General features: G+C 41.1%; 1 protein-coding gene across 1 annotated transcript in view; it reads left to right on the forward strand.

Annotated features, from left to right (window-relative positions):
• B3GALNT1 (beta-1,3-N-acetylgalactosaminyltransferase 1 (globoside blood group)) overlaps positions 1 to 13,655 on the forward strand; it is a 29,812-nt gene extending 16,157 nt beyond the window's left edge. The window contains 4 exon segments of the mRNA XM_052639192.1: positions 8,413 to 8,508; positions 9,364 to 9,384; positions 12,873 to 13,503; positions 13,505 to 13,655. Coding sequence (XP_052495152.1) covers positions 12,907 to 13,503; positions 13,505 to 13,534 — 627 coding nt within the window. The 5' untranslated portion in view covers positions 8,413 to 8,508; positions 9,364 to 9,384; positions 12,873 to 12,906 and the 3' untranslated portion in view covers positions 13,535 to 13,655.
• Positions 13,656 to 23,869: the final 10,214 nt, after the last annotated feature.

A 23,869-nucleotide genomic window follows, 5' to 3' on the forward strand; every position in this document is an offset into this window, starting at 1 on the left:
GGAGGTATTGGGGGCAGGAGGAGAAGGGGACGACAGAGGATGAGATGGCTGGATGGCATCACGGACTCGATGGACGTGAGTCTGAGTGAACTCCAGGAGTTGGTGATGGACAGGGAGGCCTGGCATGCTGCGATTCATGGGGTCGCAAAGAGTTGGACAAGACTGAGCGACTGAACTGAACTGAACTGAACTGAACTGAAGCAACTTTCACTTCACTTTTATTTAAGTCTTTAAGCCGTTTTGAGTTTTATTTTGGTGTATAATGTGAGGGAGTGTTCTAATCTCTGGTTTACATGCAGCCCTCCAGCTATCTCAACACGATTTGCTGAAAAGACTGTCTTTCCTCCGTAATGTATTTTATTCTTGCCTCCTTTGTCAGAGGTTCGATGACCATAGGTGTGGAGGCTTATTTCCGGCTCTCTATTCTGTTCCGTTGATTCATATATCTGTTTTTGTGCCAATACCATGTTGTTTTGATTATTGTCACTTTGTAATATTGCCTGAAGCCTGGGAGGGTTAAGTCTTCAGTTTTGATCTTCTTCCTCAGGATTACTTTGGTAATTCTTCCCTGAGTCCATATAAATTTTAGGATTATTTATTCTAGTTCTGTGAAAACTGTCATGTGTAATTTAAGAGAGATAGCATTAGTTCTGTAGATTGCTTTGGGTAAGTATGGTCATTTTAACAATATTAATTCTTCCCATCCAAAAGCATGGGCTTTCTTTTTATTTCTTTGAATCAGCCTCAGTTTCTTTTATCAATGTCTTATAGTTCTCCACATGTAAGTCTTTAACCTCCTTGGTCAAAGTTTTTTTGTTTGTTTTTGATGCGATTTTAAAAGTTACACTGTCAGTGTAAAGAAATGCAGGTCTCCCACATTGCAGGCAGATCCTTTACCAACTGAGCCACCGGGGAAGCCCAGTATAAAGAAGTGCAGCAGATTTCTGTATGGTAATTTTGTATCCTGTTACTTTACTGACTTTGTTTATCTAGTAGTTTTTGTGTGGAATCTTTAGGGTTTTCTATATAATCATGTCATCTGTCTATCATGGCAGTTTTACCTCTTCCCTTCTAATCTGGGGGCTTCCCTAGTGGCTCAGATGGTAAAGCATCTGTCTGCAATGCAGGAGATCCGGGTTCAATCCCTGGGTTGGGAAGATCCCCTGGAGAAGGAAATAGCAGCCCACTCCAGTATTCTTGCCTGGTAAATCCCATGGACTGCGGAGCCTGGTAGGTTACTGTCCATGGGGTCGCAAAGAGTCGGACATGACTGAGCGACTTCACTTTCACTTTCACTTTTGTAATCTGGGTATATTTTGTATCCTTTTCTCGTCTGACTGCTGTGGGTAGCACTTCCAATACTGTGTTGAATAGAAGTGGTGAGACTGGGCATCCTTGTCTTATTACAGATGTTAGTGAGGGATGGCTTTTAGCTTTTCACTGTTGAGTATTATGTTGACTGTGGGCTTGTAATAAACAGTTTCTATTATATTGTAATGTGTTCCCTTAACACCCACTTTGATAAGAGTTTTTGTCATGAATGGATGTCGAATTTTATCAGATGCTTTTTCTGCATCTGTTGAAATGATTATGTGGTTTTCTCTTTTCTTTTGTTGATGTGGTGTATCACATTGATTGATTTGTGTACATTGAGCCATCCTTGTGACCTGGGGATAAATCCAATATGATTATATCATTTGATCTTTTTCTTGGATTTGATTTGCTAATTTTTGTTGAGAATTTTTGCATCTGTATTTATCTAAGATATCAGCCTATAATTTTCTTTTTTGGTATCATCTGGTTTTGGTATCAGGGTGATATGATGACTTAAGTTCTTCTTTATATGTTTGGTAGAATTCCCCAGTGAAGCCACCTCCGTGTTCTGAATTCTTAAATAAAATGTTGTATAGCCTGTGTCAGTACTTTCATTTCATAGCTGAATAGTATTCCATTATATGGATTCTCAGTTAACATTATCACACCTAACAAAATCAGTAATCCTGTTTGCATCACCTAATATCTTGATTGTTTTCAGTTTCTCCAAGATCCAGTCCGGGGTCGTACTTTGCAGTTGTGTGCATTCCCTTAATCTTCTTTACTGCGGAGTCATTCCTTGTTTTATGGGATTGACTAGCTGCAGACACCATGCTAGTTATCACAGAATACCCCACCTCCTGGGTTTGTTTGAGTGTTTCCTTGTGGAGTTCTTAGCTTTTTCTTCTGTCCTCTGTATTTTATATAAATGTGATTAGATTCCTGTTAAACATTTTGGCTAGGATGTACACTTCATTGTATCTCATTGGGAAACATACAATATGTATTTCATTATTTATAATGCTGAGATTAATGATTGAATGAGAGTTTGATTCCCCCATTGTGAATTTTATCTTTTTTCAGTCCTTACAAGTAAGAAGTAATCTTTGTTGTATTACTTTGGTACCATACAATGTCTGATTCTCTGCCAATCTTTTGTTTGATGATTAAAACACTGATTGATAATCATTGCCTTAATCAGTAATTTCATGAAATATTGCAACATAATAATTTTCTTATTCTGTCACTCTACCTACATTCATAATTGTCATTTTTCTATAAAGAAGAGCTTTTCCTTTTTACTTGAAGCTATCTGCCTCTCCTGAACCATAGATCACTCTTTGAAAGCAAAACAACAATAATCAAAATTTACTTGTCTTCCCCCCAATAGTTTTTAAGGAAAGGGTTGATGTTATAGCTGCCTCCTTGAAATTGAAATCGCTGGCATTCAGTTGCAGGTATTTTGTAATTACCACTATGGTGTTGTGTTTAAGTTTATGGATTAAACAAAAGTTGGGTTTGTGAGAGTTTTGAGCTTCCAGACAGGTTTCTATTTTTGTTTGTGTTTTTCAAGTTATGTTTTTGTTATTAAAAAATATATATTATATTGCATATATATTGTATTATATATTGTATATATATATTATATATATATATGAAAATAATACTGTGTTCAGACTGGGGCCTGTGTTAAATTGAATTTCAAATTTTAGAGACAGCTTATGTAACCTAATATGATCAGTTTTTTAATTAATGTTTTCATGTGGTCTTGAAAAGAATATTCCTATTCTTTTTAATTGAATGAAAAGTCCTAAATCAAGACTATTAGTAATATTAATAATGTTATTTGAAACACTCATATCCCTATTTTTTGTCTGCTTGATCTGTTAGCCATTTAGAGACATTTGTTAAAAATCTATTAGGATTATAGATTTTTCCATTTGTACTCACACTTTTCAGGATTTATTTATATATTTTGAGCCTATGTTTCTATTTTTATGTAGCTTCATGATTGTTAAATTATCTTTTTGGATGGTTCCTTTTACTAGCAACAAAATCTCCTTGTCTCTTTTCTCAATTAATTAATTTATTTTTAAAATCTGGTTTTGGCTCTGCTTTGTTGCTGTGTGCGGTTTTCTGTAGCTGTGGTGAGTGGGCGACGCTCCAGTTGCAGTGTGCAGGCTTCTCAGTGTGGGGGCTTCTCTTGTAAAGCACAGGCTCTAGGCTTGAGGGCTTCAGTAGTTGCAGTACATGGGCTCAGTAGTTGTGGCTCCCATGCTTTGGGAGCACAGACTCAGCAGTGGCTCACAAGTTTAGTTACTCTGTGGCTTGTGGGGTCTTCTGGACCAGGGGTGGAACTCATGTCCCCTGCCTTGGCAGGCAGATTCTCTACCACTGAGCCACCAGGGAAGCCTGCCTTGTCCCTTTTAAATGCTGCTCATTTAAAATACATGATGTTGGTAAATAACTACAGCAGATTTCTGATGGTCATTTTCCTGATTTTTAAAAAATTTCCTAATTTTTAAATTTTTGTGTTGTTTTGTTTTAGTAAGTGTCTTATAAGCAGTATACAGCAGAATTTTAAGCCAATCTGAGAGTCTCTGTTTTTCAGTAAGTGAGTTTACATTTGTATTTACTCTGATGATACATTTGAATTTAGTTTTGGTATTTTTTCTTATGCTTTTCTATTTGCCATGCATTTTCTCCGCTTTTTTCCCCCCTCTTCTGTCCTCTGTTGAACTATTAGCTTGCTTTGTTTCTTTTATTTCTTAATCTGTGTGGAAATGTATATGTTCCATATCTGTTCTTTCAGTGGTCACTCTGAAGGTTAATATGCACTAAGTGAAACTTTCTTTACAGCAATCATGTCATTTTTAGATAGTATTTTGGATTCACTTGTTAATCACACCTAAAAGTACTTTTTGTGCTCTCTCTTTTACTCTGTGTATTTGTTAGTTTTCATTATCTTTCAATAATCTCCTTATTTACTTTTGTTTCTTGCATTCCTTTCCTTCCTCCTGAGTTCATTTTTCTTTATACTAAAATACATTCCCTTGATACTTCTTTTAGCTAGAGTTTGTGTACTTTATAAGTCCTGATCTGTTTCAGAATGTTGTTATTTCATCTTAATTTCACCTGAACTCTCTAACATTCACCTGTAAATTATGTACAATAAAGCCAGTTGGCCCACAGTATAGGGTTATTGGGGGTAACTAATAATATTTGTTGAAACACTTTATAAACTGTTTTATATGTATATATAATGCTATTATTATTAGCTAATATACCTCCTGAAAGTGAAAGTGTTAGTCGCTCAGTTGTGTCCAATTTTTTGAGACTTTGTGGACTGTAGCCCACCAGGCTCCTCTGTCCATGGAATTCTCCAGGCAAAGTACTGGAGTGGTTGCCATTCTCTTCTCCAGGGGATCTTCCCAACTCAGGGACTGAACCCAAGTCTCTGGCATTGCAGGTGAATTCTTTACCATCTGAGTTACCAGGGAAGCCCAATATATATCCTATTAGAGTTATATTAGAATTACTGTGTTTTGAATAGATTTTAAAAAGCATCACTTACTGTATTGAGATCATATTTACTAAGATAAAAGAGAATAATACCTACTAGAAATACCATGAATTGTACTTGCTCACACCTTGGGAGAAGAGCAGCTGGGATAAGATGAAATTAGGGGTCCTAACTAGAGCCAGACATCCTGGAATGTGAAGTCAAGTGGGCCTTAGAAAGCATCACTACGAACAAAGCTAGTGGAGGTGATGGAATTCCAGTGGAGCTCTTTCAAATCCTGAAAGATGATGCTGTGAAAGTGCTGCCCTCAATATGCCAGCAAATTTGGAAAACTCAGCAGTGGCCACAGGACTGGAAAAGGTCAGTTTTCATTCCAATCCCAAAGAAAGGCAATGCCAAAGAATGCTCAAACTACTGCACAATTGCACTCACCTCACACACTGGTAAAGTAATGCTCAAAATTCTCCAAGCCAGGCTTTAGCAATACGTGAACCGTGAACTTCCTGATGTTCGAGCTGGTTTTAGAAAAGGCAGAGGAACCAGAGATCAAATTGCCAACATCCACTGGATCATGGAAGAAGCAAGAGAGTTCCAGAAAAACATCTATTTCTGCTTTATTGACTATGCCAAAGCCTTTGACTGTGTGGATCACAATCAACTGTGGAAAATTCTGAAAGAGAAGGGAATACCAGACCACCTGACCTGCCTCTTGAGAAACCTATATGCAGGTCAGGAAGCAACAATCAGAACTGGACATGGAACAACAGACTGGTTCCAAATAGGAAAAGGAGTACGTCAAGGCTGTATATTGTCACCCTGCTTATTTAACTTCTATGCAGAATAATGCATCATGAGAAATGCTGGGCTGGAGGAAGCACAAGCTGGAATCAGGATTGCCAGGAGAAATATCAATAACCTCAGATATGCAGATGACACCACCCTTATGATAGAAGGTGAAGAGAAACTAAGAAGTCTCTTGATGAAAGTGAAAGTGGAGAGTGAAAAAGTTGGCTTAAAGCTCAACATTCAGAAAACGAAGATCATGGCATCTGGTCCCATCCCTTCATGGGAAATAGATGGGGAAACAGTGGAAACAGTGTCAGACTTATTTTGGGGGGCTCCAAAATCACTGCAGATGGTGACTGCAGCCATGAAATTAAAAGACACTTACTCCTTGAAAGAAAAGTTATGACCAACCTAGATAGTATATTCAAAAGCCGGGACATTACTTTGCCGACTAAGGTCCGTCTAGTCAAGGCTATGGTTTTTCCTGTGGTCATGTATGGATGTGAGAGTTGGACTGTGAAGAAAGCTGAGTGCTGAAGAATTGATGCTTTTGAACTGTGGTGTTGGAGAAGACTCTTGAGAGTCCCTTGGACTGCAAGGAGATCCAACCAGTCCATTCTGAAGGAGATCAGCCCTGGGATTTCTGTGGAGGGAATGATGCTGAAGCTGAAACTCCAGTAGTTTGGCCACCTCATGCGAAGAGCTGACTCATTGGGAAAGACTCTGATGCTGGGAGGGGTTGGGGGCAGGAGGAGAAGGGACAACAGAGGATGAGATGGCTGGATCGTATCACTGACTCAACGGATGTGAGTCTGAGTGAACTCTGGGAGTTGGTGATGGACAGGGAGTCCTGGCGTGCTGCGATTCATGGGGTCGCAAAGAGTCAGACGCTACTGAGCAACTGAACTGAACTAACTGAACTGCCAACTTAGTGTTACTATCATTCAGTAAAACCTTGAGACATGCAAGCATGAAGTGCAATTTTTTTACTTTGTTTTTATATATTTACAAAGACAATGCACAAATAGTGTAAAATTCAAATGATAAGAAAAGAAGAGGAAAGAAAGAAATCTTTCCAGAAATCCCACAGAATTAAAACTGTTGACATATTGAAACACATCCTTCTAGAACACATCTTCCTCTGCATGTGTAGCTATATGGATTTATAGAGACTTGCCTTTTCATCTTTCAAAAGGAATCATACTTTATTTGCAGTTTTGCTACTGCATTTCTCACTTAGTGGTTATCAAGGGAATATAAATGAACATCATTGTATATAGCACTGAATAAATGTATAGGGTCGAGAAGATTTGGAAGAGGGCATGGCAACCCATGCCAGTATTCTTACCTGGAGAATCTCATGGACAGAGGAGCTTGGCAGGCTACAGTCCATAGAGTCACAAAGAGTTGGACACAAGCAACATAGCATGCACATACTATTGTATGGATGTGTCATAATTTTATTTAATCAATTCCGTATTGTGAGGCTTTAAAATTATTTTTATTTTATAAAGTATACACAGTTGCCTGAAAATGTCTTTAAGATAAATTGCTTGCAGTGGTATTAGTCAAAGAGCGTGCACATTCACGTTTTTTATACATATTTAATTTTTCTCTCCAGAAAGTGTCCAAGAATGCCTCTTTTCCTCACATAAACTGAGTATTGTCATTTTTTCCCTTTACGTTTCCAGTTTTAGATTTTTATCAATATCTCTGCTTATTATCATTTGAGTATCTTACTGAGTGAGTTTGAGTATCTTTTCTTGTTTTATTGATCTTTTGTAATTATTTTGAAAATTTTCCTTTGGCCATTTATTGTCTTTTTGCATTTATCCATTGCTTATTAAACTATGTGGACCTTTTTCTTATTTGGCTTATGAATTATTTATTATAAATACCCTGTTTTTTTTTTTAATCTTTCAACTTTGTGCTTTTTATTATGTTACTGTTTTTTGGTTTTTTTGGCTTTCAACCTTGTTCAAGAATTTTTTGACATTTTTATTTGATCAAAATTTCCTTTATGAGTTCTGGGTTGTTTCCTTACGTGGGATAACTGAAAGTTCTTACCCACTTCAAAAGTATTAGAATGTTCACTCATATTTTCTTTTAATGCTCTTGCCAGTTTATTTCTCTCCCATTTAGAATCTTTAACTCATTTGGAGTGGTTTTGTTATAAGGAGATATATATATATCAGTACCTTCCTGTTTTTCACATTCCGTTCTGCGTTTTAAACTTGACTGAGGAAAATCAAGGTACATTGAGCATCCTGAATCGTGGCAGGAAGTGAGATATGCGGCATAGTTTTCAGTTTACTAATGTGTCTTGGGTATTTGTGAGCAGAATCGGAGGTTCAAAGGGGGAAAGAGTGGATTGGGAAGAAGTTAACAGTCTCATGTCTGGGTTACCTTATATGTACGTGTGAAAAAGGATTAAAGAGAGGATACAAGCAAAGTGTCTTTTAGCAGTTTAGTGTATTTTAGCAGTTTCACTGCTTTTAGTGACCCTGAGTTCTTTATCAGGGCAAGTGGAACTGGGGTGGGATGACATGAGACACCAGCTGACGTGAGGACTTAGAGGCTTTGCATCTTGAATACCAAGTGGCCTTCATGATGAATCCATGAGTTTTCTGAGTTCTGTGAACTGGTAGGGTTTTCTTTAACTACTTTTTCAGCATATGTTTCACTTTAGAAAGAAATTACAATAGGGAAGGGGGTTCCCTTTCCATCTCTGACCTCTGATCCCCTGACCCATAAGTAAATGCTTGTTACGCTTCTTGTATATCTTACAGAAATTCCAAGCATTATTTTGACTGCTACTTGCTATCAAATGCTCAGTTATTGAAATTGAAGGTCTTTCACTCAGAAGAGAAAAATCAAGAAAGAAGGTAAGAAATAGAAATCTGTTTATGGCTTTGAAACATACATTTCTTCAAGTTAAGAAGAATTCATCAAGATAATTTGTTTAGAACAATCCCTTTCAACAATAAAAATCAATTTAATGAACATAAACAGGAAGAAACAGATGCCAAGGGTGGAATATGGCTCATGGTGACAGCCTCTGTTTGTTGTGTACCTGACACTAGCCAGATGCTTTGCACACACTGTCACTAATTCACACCGTATTGACATCTTCAGTGCAGAGATGAAGAAACTGGGGCTTCTAGAGAGAAATAACATGCCCCAAGCTTGCCCTGGTTGGTAAAGAATAGAGCTGGGTTTGGACTCTAGTCTTTACCTTTGGAGCCACCTGTGTTGTGGGTAACCTGAGGTCTGTTCCAGCCAGTCCTGAAAGACCTTCCCCCCACTTTTGGATTGACCATTCCTTTTCTTTTTTCTGCTATTTTGTTCATAGGCCCATAAGGAATAGATGTAATAACACAGACACAATTTCACATTTGTGAACTATGGCTTGTAGAATGCATATAGGATAACTTTTATAATAATATTTGCTGTTTTGAATTTTTCCCATTATTGAAGAGCATCTGGGCCTCCATTACTGTGTATGCATTACTCAGGATCCTTCTATTTGTCTGTAATTTGTTATAATGTGTTGATTCATTAGAATGAGATGTAAAATTGCCGTTTGATAACTGTTGTGATTAATGTACAGGCATCAGTGGCTGAGATTAGATGGTGCTCGCCCCCTAGGGTTATGCTGTGTCTAGTGGGCAGGTGAGGGAAAAGAGCAAGAAGATATTAATTTCTTCCATAATTCTCATTCACGGTCTGTTCTGTTTCAGGTTTCTCTGGGAACTGGCTGGGTAAGACTATTAATGGGGAGAAGGAAGGATGGGGGTGGGATGGGCAGACCTATATTTTATCCTTCAGTTCAGTTCAGTCGCTCAGTCTTGTACGACTCTGCGACCCCATGAATCGCAGCACGCCAGGCCTCCTGTCCATCACCAACTCCTGCAGTTCACTCAGACTCAACGTCCATCGAGTCAGTGATGCCATCCAGCCATCTCATCCTCTATCGTCCCCTTCTCCTCCTGCCCCCAATCCCTCCCAGCATCAGAGTCTTTTCCAATGAGTCAACTCTTCACATGAGGTGGCCAAAGTACTGGAGTTTCAGCTTCAGCATCATTCCTTCCAAAGAAATCCCAGGGCTGATCTCCTTCAGCATGGACTGGTTGGATCTCCTTGAAGTCCCAGGGACTCTCAAGAGTCTTCTCCAACACCACAGTTCAAAAGCATCAATTCTTCGGCGCTCAGCCTTCTTTACAGTCCAACTCTCACATCCATACATGACCACAGGAAAAACCATAGCCTTGACTAGACGGACCTTAGTCGGCAAAGTAATGTCCCGGCTTTTGAATATACTATCTAGGTTGGTCATAACTTTTCTTCCAAGGAGTAAGTGTCTTTTAATTTCATGGCTGCAGTCACCATCTGCAGTGATTTTGGAGCCCCTAAAAATAAAGTCTGACACTGTTTCCACTGTTTCCCCATCTATTTCCCATGAAGTGATGGGACCGGATGCCATGATCTTCGTTTTCTGAATGTTGAGCTTTAAACAGAAATGTCATATCAAACAAGTCATTGTTCATTGCACTTCTACTGTAGGTCTGTCTCTGTCTTGTACTTTGTTGTTGTTCAGTAGTTAAGTCATATCTGATTCTTTGCTCATATGGACTGCAGCACACCAGGCTCCTTTCTCTTCCTTCATTATCTTCCAGACTTTGCTCAAATTCATGTCCATTGAGTCGGTGATGCTATCTAACCATCTCATCCTCTGCTGCCCTCTTTCCTTTGCCTTCAAATTTTCTCAGCATCAGGGTCTTTTCCAATGAGTCAGCTCTTCACATCAGGTGGCCCAAGTATTGGAGCTTCAGCTTCAGCATCAGTCCTTCCAATGAATATTCAGGGTTGATTTCCTTTGAGATTGATTGGCCTGATCTCCTTGCAGTCCAGGGAACTCTGAAGAGTCTTCTCCAGCCCCCATAATTTGAAAGCATCAATTCTTCAGCACTCAGCTTTTTTTATGGGCCAAATCTTATATCCGTACATGACTGCTGGAAAAACCATAGCTTTGACTATACAGACCTTTGTTGGCAAAGTAGTGTCTCTACTTTTTAATATGGTGTCTAGGTTTGTTCTAGTTTTCCCTCCAAGGAGCAAGCGTTTTTTAATTTCATGGCTGCAGTCACCATCCACAGTGATTTTGGACCCCAAGAAAATAAAATCTGTCACTGCTTCTGCTTTTTCCCCTTCTATTTACTGTGAAGTGATGGGACCAGTTGCCATGATCTTAGTTTTTTTTCATGTTGAGTTTTAAGCAACTGTTTTGATGCTTGTCAAAAGAAAAACATTCTTTGCCAATAAGGTCATAGGATATAAGTGGAAAGGCAAGACACATAAACAACATGAAACCAAACTAGAGAGTTTGCCGAAGCATTCCACTGTACTGTGTGACTTAAAATATAAAAAACATTAGAGATAGGAAAGATATTGGCCATAAGTAGTCAGGGCAGCTAAGATATGGCCAGATGGAAAGGAGGAGTCTTGAGATCCTGTCATTTTTATATGTATTAAGAGACTGAAGAGGGGCTTCCCCGATAGCTCAGTTGATAAAGAATCCGCCTGCAATGCAGGAGATCCGGTTTGATTCCTGGGTCAGGAAGATCCTCTGGAGAAGGGATAGGCTGCCCACTCCAGTATTCTTGGGCTTCCCTTGTGGCTCAGCTGGTAAAGAATCTGGCTGCAATGCTAGAAACCTGGGTTCAATCCCTGGGTTGGGAAGATCCCCTGGAGAAGGGAAAGGCTACCCACTCCAGTATTCTGGCCTGGAGAACTCCATGGGCTGTATAGTCCGTAGAGTCGCAAAGAGTCGGACACGACTGAGCAACTTGCTCTTTCAAGAGACAGAAGAACTGTGTCCAAAGACCTAAGATAAACCCAAGGGTAGAGCCCTTGGTAAACCAGTCTTTCTAAGTAATGACCTTAATGTATGCCCTCCACAGCAAATTCTGGGTTCCCAGGAGCCCTTCCCCCAGATAATTGCAGGTGAAAGGTCATCATCAAGAAGCTTCCTCAGCCTGCCCTTGGTGTTAGTTGATCTATCTTAGTCTAAAGTCCCTTGGCACTTGACGTAAACAGTTTGTACTACATTATTGTGACATGTTGTCTTGGAATCTGTTCTCCCATTCCTTCTTCCTTTGGCCTCCTTCGTGCCTGGTGCAGTCTGTGGATGCAGAAGGCCTAATAACAGTGCATGAATGCCTTTGGACTGAGGCCCATGATCTTGGCACCAGGAAAGCCCTGTGGGGTCCCGAATTGTAAACCAACTTCATCCTTGAGATCCAAAACAGAGCTGAGCTTGAGACTGTGAATGCACCATGTCTCCTAGCTCTGTTTTCTTGTCTCAGATGGAATTTCTGTATTAAAGCAAGAGTTCTAGGAGATTCCATGCCATCCTATGCAGGATTTCTGAACAGACTAGAATGAGAAACACATGAAAACTCATACTACAGACAGACCTTGAAGCACTTGCTGTCCAGACTGATCATTGAGTTCAGCAACTGAGTTAGAAAGGGGCTGGGGTGGTATTTGAGGCAACAAAAAGCTATTTTATAGTCTTGTGCATTAAAAAACTCCAGAGATGGCTATTCTGTTTATGTTTAGAAAACCCGCCTTTCAGGGGAAGTATCTCCACTTTTATCTCATCCCATATCAAGCAGGTCACCAAGAACAATTGTAGCCCTTTTCTTACTCTAGATTTGCTAGAATCACATCAGATCCCACAGCTGAGAAAGACCCTTGGTCTATTGGGACATGTCACTGACAATATCTCTTCACATTAATGGTTTTGTTGCTGATAATATTTCTTTGCAGTAATGATTTTATCCTGGATATCCAGAGGGACAGAAAGAGATGAGTAATGGGGGAGTGGAGTTACAAAATAAATCTACAGTAAAAATAAAACAAATTACTTCTCTACCATTATGAAAAAGAAGTAAAGAATTATTTCAACAGTTATTTATGTCAAGCAGGAAGTATTAATTTTCCCCAAATAATTAAGAATATGTTTTTAACATTGGTCTTGATATAAAATGCTGACATATACTTTTGGTTGTGGGTATCCATTTGCTTATAGTTAAATGAAGTTAAGTAGACTCAGGTCAGGGTATTTGATTTTGCTTTGATATATTTGTTTTCCCAGTTCTTTTTCTTTTAAGGAGGTGATCAGGTATCATTTGGAAATGTGTTTCGGGTGATGGCATACTAAGCAGGTCTTTGATAAATCTTCCAGAACCCGAGGCTTGCATGCTTCTGAGCTGCTGTGAATGGCCCCGGCACTCCTGACCACCCTTCCAGCTAGGATGTCACTCAGATCCCTGAAATGGAGCCTTCTGCTGCTCTCGCTGCTGAGTTTCCTGGTGATGTGGTACCTCAGTCTGCCGCACTACAATGTGATAGAACGTGTGAACTGGATGTACTTCTATGAGTATGAGCCCATTTACAGACAAGACTTCCGCTTCACACTTCGAGAGCATTCAAATTGCTCTCATCAAAACCCATTTCTTGTCATCCTGGTGACCTCACACCCCTCAGATGTGAAAGCCAGGCAGGCCATTAGAGTTACCTGGGGTGAAAAGAAGTCTTGGTGGGGATATGAAGTTCTTACATTTTTCTTATTAGGCCAACAGGCTGAAAAGGAAGACAAAATGTTAGCATTATCCTTAGAGGATGAACACCTCCTTTATGGGGACATAATACGACAGGATTTTTTAGATACCTACAATAATCTGACCTTGAAAACCATTATGGCATTTAGGTGGGTAACTGAGTTTTGCCCCAACGCCAGGTATATCATGAAGACAGACACTGATGTTTTCGTCAATACTGGCAATTTAGTGAAGTATCTTTTAAATTTAAACCACTCAGAGAAGTTTTTCACAGGTTATCCTCTAATTGATAATTATTCTTATAGAGGATTTTACCAAAAAACCCATATTTCATACCAGGAATATCCCTTCAAGGTGTTCCCACCTTACTGCAGTGGGTTGGGTTATATAATGTCCAGAGATTTGGTGCCGAGAATCTATGAAATGATGAGTCACGTAAAACCCATCAAGTTTGAAGATGTATATGTTGGGATCTGTTTGAATTTACTAAAAGTGGACATTCATATTCCAGAAGACACCAACCTTTTCTTTTTATATAGGATCCATTTGGATGTCTGTCAGCTCAGACGTGTGATTGCAGCCCATGGCTTTTCTTCCAAGGAAATCATCACATTTTGGCAGGTTATGCTAAGGAACACCACATGTCATTATTAATTTGACATTCTGCCCAAAGCCTAGAGAAGGGAGGATACTTTATGGAAAGTGTTATTGTTAGACTATGAAATCGCCAATGAAAAACCCATGAGAAGGTCACTGTGTGGCTCAAAGCTGAAGCTCGTATAGAGCCTATAGACTGGAGACTGGAGGGTTACACTTGGCCTGTGGTTTATTATGACAACAATCAAGTCAAGCCTTTTAAAGGTGATATTCAGAGGAATTAAAATCTTATAGGAATGGGAGGGTTTTTTTTTAATAAAACTAATAGGACCAAACAGTTTGAACATGTCATTCTGTAGTCTAGAGCTTCTTAAATGGGTTTCATTGAATTATAAGCTCATTTGTCCATAACAACAAAACAGTGTGGAGCATTATTCATTGAGGCATCTAGTCAGTTCAGGGTTTTGTGTATATATTACATGGATTACTAGTTTCTTTAAATATACAGTTCTGTGTAAAAGAAACTGAAGTTATTTCTGAACAAAGTTTAACCTGGTTTTGGTCATTTGGAAGATATTTCAAGATGTTGCAGTATTAAAGAGTTATTAATTATTATTTAATAATACTTAGAGTTTTACACTTTATGGATGTTTGAATGTTTTGGTTGTTTCAATACTGCATAAACAGAATAAACTTTTTTTCCAGTTACTTCAGTGACGAATTTATGATGAATAGCTCCATTAATGTGTAGTCATTATTGTATATCAATAATCTCTTGGACTTTGATAAATATTTCATCATGGTAATATAGAGAAGAATTAAAGCAAGAAGATCAAAATTACTGTCTTGTTTTTAAAAACATAATCCCTGGTATTTTTAGATGTCACTTCATTTGTCTCATTTTTCTGCCTGGAAATTTGGAGTAATATAGAATGCCAGGTAGCATGTTTCCTTTTAGAAAGGACTCTGAAGCCCAAAAAGAACGAACGAACATGATGGCCAGAATATCATGGAAAGCAGTATCGTATTTCAGTGCTTGAGTTGGAAAGAGAAGACTAATATTTGAGTTGCAGTTAACTGTTCCATGTTTTTTTCATTAACAATCAGTTTGAGAATAAAAAAGAATAAAGAAAAAAAGCACTGTTGCTATTGTTACTAGTTTCACATCAAGAGGAAAGCCCTACTACATGGTCTAAAATCAAGTCTAATTTCCATGTTGTAGAGAAATGCATTGTTTCATAGGAGTGGTGACGTAGGTCACCTTTGACCTACTAGTTGGTCCAAGAATAGCACTCCTTGCCCCCATATTCTTGGGGCTGCACAGTTTCCCATTATGCCTGATATGGGACAAGTAACTCTCTGGATTACATGATGGCAAAAGATCAAATCTGTTGGGAGAAAATATGAACTTTAAAGTATATAGTCAGCTCTTAGAACACTCATACATTTGTAATTTTCCTGTAAAAAAGCTTAATTTGAATTAGAAGTGTTATAACGTGTGATTCCTTATAACAAGGCTGTTTCCATTTCCCTCATCTCAGACCTGATCCAATCACAATAAAAATCATAAAATAAATATTCTGTGGAATCAATCCATGCCCTTGCTAATTCCCACACATCCGGGAGTCACTTTCTCTAAGACACAGGTGGTGGGTTGTTTTTTTTTTTTTTTTTGGTAGGATTAGATTTGATTGAATTTGCATTGTTTATATTCGTGTTTGGGAAGCAAACTCCAAGAAGTTGTAAAGAGAACTTGTGAAATAAAAGATAGTGTCCCTTCACTTGTAAGACTAAAAAAAGAAGTAAAATGTGAATAATTGCCAAGTTTTAGAAGATTTTCCCTTTTCAACTACAGATTGTTGCTTAAGAGATCTCTAAAGAATTAAATGATTATGAAAAACATTAAGAGGTCGGGTCATTTTATTTTTTGTCTTTAACTTCATGTTTGTTTCCAAGTAGGTGATGGCACCCTACTCTAGTACTCTTGCCTGGAATATCCCATGGACGGAGGAGCCTGGTGGGCTGCAGTCCATGGGGTTACTAAGAGTCGGATACGACTGAGCGACTTCTCTTTCACTTTTCATTTTCATGCATTGGAGAAGGAAATGGCAACCCACTCCAGTGTTCTTGCCTGGAGAATCCCAGGGATGGCGGAGCCTAGTGGGCTGCTGTCTATGAGGTCGCACAGAGTTGGACACGACTGAAGTGACTTAGCAGCAGCAGCAGTATTAATCAGCTGTATTATTAAAATCTTGGCCTCTGATGTTTAACCACATCAGCAGCACTCTTTATTTTAACTGATAACAAAGTTCAATACCGGAGCCTTCTACCATCCACAGCCCTGCCATCCCCGTGATCTTACATACTCTGTGTCACTCATTTACTTTGCTTGCCCCGTAAGCATTGAGTCTGGGACCCAAGCATGTTAACTTCTGCCAGATTATCCTGCAAGAGCAGATCCCAGAAGTCGTTAACAACCGTGTGTTCTTTTCATCCATACCGCACGCCACTGGTTACCTTGGCATGCTGCCCTGGTTACTGTGTGTGTCTTCTCACCTCAGGGCCCGGTTGAAGGACAGCCCTTGTCTGGAACATGTCATCCTTATCAAGGGAGGGGGAAAAGAGCTAGTGGAAATGCTGGCCTCTATATCCGCTCACTATATCCGCTGACCAAAGCAAATCTCTTGCCAAGGCTAGTGTCACTGGTGGCTAGGGATGGGGGGATTTAGTCTCCCTGGAAATAGTACAAGTCATGTTTTGGCAGCCAGGAGTATTTTGTTCTTTTACAGGATGGGGAAGGGATAGTTGGGTCCAATAATCTGCTTCCCTGGTGGCTCAGATGATCAAGAATCGGCCTACAATGGAGGAGACCTGGGTTCAATCCCTGGGTTGGGAAGATCCCTAGGAGGAGGGCATGGCAACCCACTCCAGTATTCTTGCCTGGAGAATCGCATGGACAGAAGAGCCTGGCAGGCCATGTCCATGGGGTCCCAAAGAGTCTGACATGACTGAGCAACTAAGCACTGCCACACCTCGTGTGTGAAAAGAAGGGGCTCAGGGATCTGGAATCTGAGGCCAGCCCCAGTGGACCAGAGGTTTTCTGGCTCACTTGGAGAGGGTGCTTTGAGCCCTTCCCTGAGAGGGCTGCCCTTTCACCCTCCTTAATCTCCCCCCAGCTCTTGCTTAAGTGATCTTGGTATTATCATGTTCCAATCAACTCGCCAGATGAAGAGCAGCCAGAGTTGAGCTATTTATAACAGTATTTCTGACTGTGAGGATAGGGATAAAGCTCTCTTCTCTTGGGGTCTGGTAGGCAGTTATTTCAGGATATGGAGTGGGAGAGAGAGGCATTGGAAGGGATCCAGCTTTGAGGCTGGAAGGGTGAATGTAAGAAATGTAGCAGAACCCCATCTTTGGTGTTCTTTATATCCACTGGGAATTTATCTTAAGCCAACTCCTCTGGATTTTGTGTAAGCCATTAGAACCCTCTCACATTGTCTATCAGTTCCCATGTGTAGTTAATACAGGACAGATCCTTTAAGAAGTCAAAACAGGTGGCCTGTGGTGATGGCGGTATTGGTAGGAGACAGAAGCAAGCATGGGAATATGGGCCCTGAGAGGCAAGAGGCAGTTTGATTGGGTAGTCTCATGGGTCTTATAAAGTCAAAGGAGGGCCTAACAAGAATGGGTACCATAGCTCTGTATTTAAGGTAAATGACAGGCACAGAACTTGCACTCAGATAGTCTCCCCTCACATCTAACCTTTCTTCCACATTTGCAAGCCCTTACCCCTCCTTTAGGTTTTCAGTGAATAATTTCTAAAATGTCTTGTCAACTTAGCCCTTTTCATGCTTTCCACTCACCTGTGGGAGGAAGGGTGGAGGTCAGTGCTACTTACATTTTACCCTTAAAGAACCCCCTACACAACATTTTTCCAGATTAAAAAATCAAGGTCCCTCATGGTGAATTACATCATTCTCTTAAAAGGTTGCAGCAGCTGCACCAAAGGTTTTAAATCACACTCTTTCCCTTCTCCCTAACATATATAGAAACCACACACAAACAAGCAGAAGAAAACATCAAAATGGTAATAAGAATTGCCTCTCAACAACTTTGCTACCTTTAAAGTACCTTTTATCACTTCATTCTCAACAACAAGGATGAATTATTTTTATAACATAAATGTTTTAACAATATATTAACAAATTTGTTTTTGTGTTGTGCTTAGTTGCTCAGCTGTGTCTGACTCTTTGCAACCCCATATAGCAAAGGCTATGTAGCCTGCCAGGCTCCTCTGTCCATGGGATTCTCCAGGCAAGAATACTGGAGTGGGTTGCATGCCCTCCTCCAGGGGATCTTCCCAACCCAGGGATCAAACCCAGATCTCCCACATTGCAGGTGGATTCTTTACTGTCTAAGCCACTGGAGAAGTCCATTAACAAATTTAGGTAAAGGCAAAAAAGCAAGGTCAGAAAATGTCATGGGGAAAAGCTGGTGGGGTTCAAGGTCAAAGACTGGGCTCACCATTGAGCCGCCAGGCCCTTCTTCCCCACCCCCTTTCTCCCACAGCTGAGGCTTGTGAACAAATCTGAACAAATCCGAGCCAGTAGGCTCCAGGTGAAACCAAGCAACTCTGACTGGGACTTGAATGCACTTGTCTTTTAGTCAAAATTGCTCCTCTTGAGTCAGGACTTACTGAAGCTCAGGTTCTCTGTTCGCAGAAAGAGTTCAGTGAGAGACAAACTGATAGGGAAGCAGTGGATTTATTAAAAGAGATACATAGTCCACAGACAGAGTGTGCTCCATCTCAATGCCCCAGGATCTGGGATCGTCTTGGAAAGTGAGAGCGGCCCTGGGAGAAACATACTGCAAAGACAGAACCCAGACTGTTTCAAAAGGTAAGAGCACCCCTGGAGGCTAGTTTTTGTGGGCTGTGTCATTTCTTATGCTAACGACAGTGGGAGGATTATTTCAAGTCTTTGGGGAAGGAGCAGAGATTTTCAGGATTTGGGCCACTGCCCACTTTTTGACCTGCTATGGTCGGCCTCAGAGATGTTATGGTGTTGGTGGTGTGTTATTTAGCTTGTGCTAATGTATTACAGTGAGTAAGGCTCAAGGTCTGTGGGGAGGTGAACCTTCCGCCATCTTGGGCCTAGTCGGTTTTAGCCAGTTTATGCCATATTTTCAAGGGCTGTGTTATTCTTATAAAGGTTGTGCCCTGCCCGCTTCCCTCCTGTTTCACAGGGACTGTCTACTGGGCTCCTGTGGGCTATTCTGGCCTCATTAAAAAAAAAAAAAGAATGCCTCCTCCTTCATCAGTGGTTCCATCTACACTGTTTGGATCTGCAGCTTCCATGCTGATCCCTGAGGCTAAAGGCCAAGGCAGCAAGCTGAAGCGGCAGGCCTGGGCTGATATTCTTCTAGACTTTGGGGGTGTGTCATAACCACATCTTGGGATGTAGTGGGTCCAGGGGTCAGTTCCTCACAGCTGAGGGGAACCTGACTAGGGACATGGGAACAGTTTACCTGCCCGGAGTGGGTTGTGCTCACGGTGAGTGGGAAGCTGTAAGAACATAAACATTCCTGTGGGGTAGAGAGGAAACGGCTGGTTCATGACTTGGGAGCTCTGGGGCTCCAGTGTGGATTGTCCTGGGGACCAGCACCCAGGCTGCAAGAAGCCCACAGGAATGCAGTGGGCACTCCTCTCTGGTGCTGGTCTACCAGGTAGGGCAGTTGGTCTGTGGGGGCAGGGGGACAGAGGTCAGGGAGGGAGCCCTGAGGAGTCCTTACGCATCTCACTGTGAAGGCGGCTCATCTCATTTGGGAGAAAAGATGTCAGGGCCTCATCTGTTTGCCGTTCATGTTACTCCCTGTTTCATCCGAGGAGGTTTGCTTTATGAACTTCGCACAAAGTAGTTTCAGGGTTTGATGATAATATCATTCACTCGGCCCTCTTCATAAATGAGAAGGCAGAAAATCTCTAGGTTTTGGTAAATTCACAATGAAATGACCAGTGCCCTGGACCCAGGTCTTGCCGTTCTTCTGTGCCCTGGGATTGCTGTAATTTCTTTAAAATGGAATGAAATGTCTCAAGTTTTCAGGAAAAGAACTCTTGAGAAACCGTAAATGATTAACTTGGTGTTCAAAAGGTCAAGTGATAATCAAACCTGTCTCTTAGGTCAATGACTATGAGGAGGAGGAAAGTAACAATCTCACTTTTGTTATTGAATCTCTTTTGATATGAATCTTTAAAAATTTCTGCACATTTTGTTTCTCTTTCCTTTAGTGAACCTTAACATAAAAATGAAGTAAAATCTTAAAAAGCATTATATATGTAAAAATTAAAATTTTTATTTCTCAGCCTTAAATTCAAAAGCAAATGGACAGGCAGTTATTATTTTGTCTTGTTGAACAACCTCCTGGAGAATTTCTACTTCTGAGAAATGTCTTCTCCACTAACTCCATCTGCATGGTCAGTACAGTGTGACTCAAACCATGAGGATTCCCCCAGTCCTAAGATCCCAGCTCCCTGGAGACAGCCCAGTGGTCAACTTAACATTACTGGGCAGTTGCTTTCAAAGAATTTAGAACTAAGACTAAGCAATCTAAGTCTAAGCATTGTCTTCAACTACGGAGATATAAATCTGGGAAATTTTGATATTTGTTGTTCAGTCACTAAGTCATGTCAGCTCTTTGTGACCCCATGGATTGCAGCATGCCAGGCTTCCCTGTCCTTCACCATCTCCCAGAGTTTCCTCAAACTCATATCCACTGAGTCGATGATGCCATTCAATCATCTCATCCTCCATTATCCCCTTCTCCTGACTTCAATCTTTCTCAGCATAAGGTTCTTTTCTAAATGAGTCAGTTCTTTGCATCAGGTGGCCAAAGTATTGTAGTTTCAACTACAGCATCAGCCCTTCCAATGAATATTCAGGGTTGATTTCCTTTAGGATTGATTGGTTTGATCTCCTTGCTGTCCAAGGTACTCTCAAGGGTCTTCTCCAGCACCATAGTTTGAAAGCATCAGTTCTTCAACACTTAGCCTTCTTTATGGTCCAACTCTCACATCCATACATGACTGCTGGAAAAACCATATTCGGACTGGTTTTCCATTGACTATTCAGACTTTTGTCAGCAAAGTAATGTCTTTATTTTTTAATATGCTGTCTAGGTTTGTGATAGCTTTTCTTCCAGGGAATAAGCATCTTTTTAATTTCATGGCTGCTGTCACCATCCACAGTGATTTTGGAGCCCAAGAAAATAAAGCTATTAAAAAATAATAATAAATTTCATTTTTAGAGCAGTCTTAGTTTCACAGAAAAACTGAAAAGAAAGTATAGAGATTTCCATAAACTCTCTGCCCCCACAAACGCACAGTCTCCTCCACCAGGAACATTCTCCACCAGAACAGTCCATGTATTATACTGGCTGTCGTCACAGTGACACATCATTATCACACAAAGCCCACAGTTTCCACTGAACTCTTGGTGGATTGTCAGTGAGGCTAAGACTATAATCCCTGGGGAAAGCTCCAGAGCTGAGGTCTTCAGCTCATGGAAGGGCAGTAGTTTACAGAAACAGAAAAGGCGCATATTCAGATAAGCCCTTTGCCAGGGCCAGTCCCCTTTCCATGGCTGACCTAGGGCGGGGCTGGTGGACCTACGGCTCTTAGGGCTTCACTTCCACTCACAGGAGGCAGCAAGGCTTCCTATGGATGCCAACCCCAGGCTGGCGTCTGTACCAGGTGGCTGCTGCTGCTGCTGCTAAGTCCTGTCAGTCATTTCCGACTCTGTGCGACCCCATAGACGGCAGCCTACCAGGCTCCCCCATCCCAGGTGGGCAGGAGGGCAAAAGGGTAAATTTGACATTTGAGGGTCAACAGCTTCTGGGGTTTGGTTTCAAACTGCAAATGAAGTCCAGCACTGCCCGCTCCCCGCCCCCAACCTCCGCCCCACGCCTTGCACACCAATCTTCTTCCACCTGGCCCTTTATTTCTCAGCTACCCTAGGCCCATGTTGGCCCACCTGCCTTCATCTCAGCACTTTCCAGTACCTGGAAAGTGTACTTTGCTTTTTCTGGGTCTCTATTTCCTCATCTATAAAGAGGGATAGTATTAATAATTCTCATTCTCTTCAGAATTAGATGATGATTTAAAGATGCTGGGGCCATCAACCTGGAGAACAGAAAGCCTTGTGGCAGAGAAAACAGCCAGAGCTGTGAAAGTTGCTGAAGCTGAAACTACAATACTTTGGCCACCTGATGTGAAGAGAAATTTTAGTGCAGGATCAGAGAAAACCAGAGAGAGAGAAGGCTGCTTCAGGAAAGAGTGAATTCCCAACCTTAAAGGAATTAAAAGAACCTGGAGGGTCCTTTGGTAAGGATGCTGAAAGTGGAGAATAAACAGGGTCTGGACTTGAAAAGTCTCCTCCGAGAGAAATACCAGTGTCAGCTTTGGAGTCGCACAGACCTGAATTTAAATCTTAGTGCCACCTCTTACTAGCTAGGTTACCTTCTCTCTGAGCCTCATTTGCCTTTATGTGGCAGGGAGGTAATTAGTGTGCCTGGCTTGTAGTACTTTTGCAAGAATTCACTGAGGTAGGAGATGGGAAGGATCCCAGAGGAAGTGGGTACTCAGTACCTGGGAAATTTCATTAAATCACCATGTGGTTCTAAAGAATGGTGTAAACAGTGAAGGGCACAATGGAGAAGATGTTGCTGCTGCCCCCAGGGCCAGAGTCTAGAAAGATTACCAGCAGGAAGACAGATTGGAAGCAGGTAGTTTGTTCTTTGCAGAGGAACGAGGGAAAAATCAGTGGGAGATAGATATATTGATTTTTTTTTTCCTGAACTCTAATTCAGTTCCATAGCTCTGTAAATCTGCCTTTCCGTCACTGCCATACTATCTTGACTACTCTGGCTGTATACTAAAGTTTTTATTATTTTTTTAATTAAAAAAATTTTTTTGGCTGTACTGGGTCTTCATTGCTGTTTTCTCTAGTTGCGGTGAGCAAAGTTACTCTCTAGTTGTGGTGCTTGGGTTTCTCACTGTGCTGGCTCCTCTCATTGTGGAACTGGAGCACGGGCTCCAGGGCACAATGGCTTCAGTAGCTGCCGTGCATGGGCTCAGTAGTTGTGGCTCACTGAGGCTTAGTTGCCCCTGCAGTTCAGTTCAGTCACTCAGCCATGTCCAACTCTTTGGACATGGAGCAGCACGCCAGGCTTCCCTGTCCATCACCAACTCCTGGAGCTTGCTCAAACTTAGGTTCATTGATTCAGTGATTCCATCCAGCCATCTCATCCTCTGTCGTCCCCTTCTCCTCCTGCCTTCAATCTTTCCCAGCATCAAGGTTTTTCCAATGAGTCAGTTCTTCAAATCAGATGGCCAAAGTATTGGAGTTTCAGCTTCAGCATCAGTGCTTCCAATGAATATTCAGGACTGATTTCCTTGAGGGTTGACTGGTTTGATGTCCTTGCAGTCCAAGGGACTCTCAATAGTCTTCTTCAACAGTTCAAAAGCATCAATTCTTCAGGGCTCAGCTTTCTTTAGAGTCCAACTTTCACATCCATACATGACTACTGGAAAAGCCATAGCTTTGACTAGATGGACATTTGTTGGCAAGGTAATGTCTCTGCTTTTTAATATGCTGTCTGGGTTGCTCATCAGAGAAGGCGATGGCACCCAACTCTAGTACTCTTGCCTGGAAAATCCCATGGATGGAGGAGCCTGGTAGGCTGCAGTCCATGGGGTCGCGAAGAGTCGGACATGACTGAGCGACTTCACTTTCACTTTTCACTTTCATGCATTGAAGAAGGAAATGGCAACCCACTCCAGTGTTCTTGCCTGGAGAATCCCAGGGATAGGGGAGCCTGGTGGGCTGTCTATGGGGTCGCACAGAGTCGGACATGACTGAAGTGACTTAGCAGCAGCAGCAGCAGGTTGCTCATAGCTTTTCTCCCAAGGAGCAAGCATCTTTTAATTTCATCACTGCAGTCACCATCTGCAGTGATTTTGGAGCCCCCT

Source organism: Budorcas taxicolor, chromosome 1, assembly GCF_023091745.1.
Source record: "Budorcas taxicolor isolate Tak-1 chromosome 1, Takin1.1, whole genome shotgun sequence".
NCBI classification, from domain to species: domain Eukaryota; kingdom Metazoa; phylum Chordata; class Mammalia; order Artiodactyla; family Bovidae; genus Budorcas; species Budorcas taxicolor.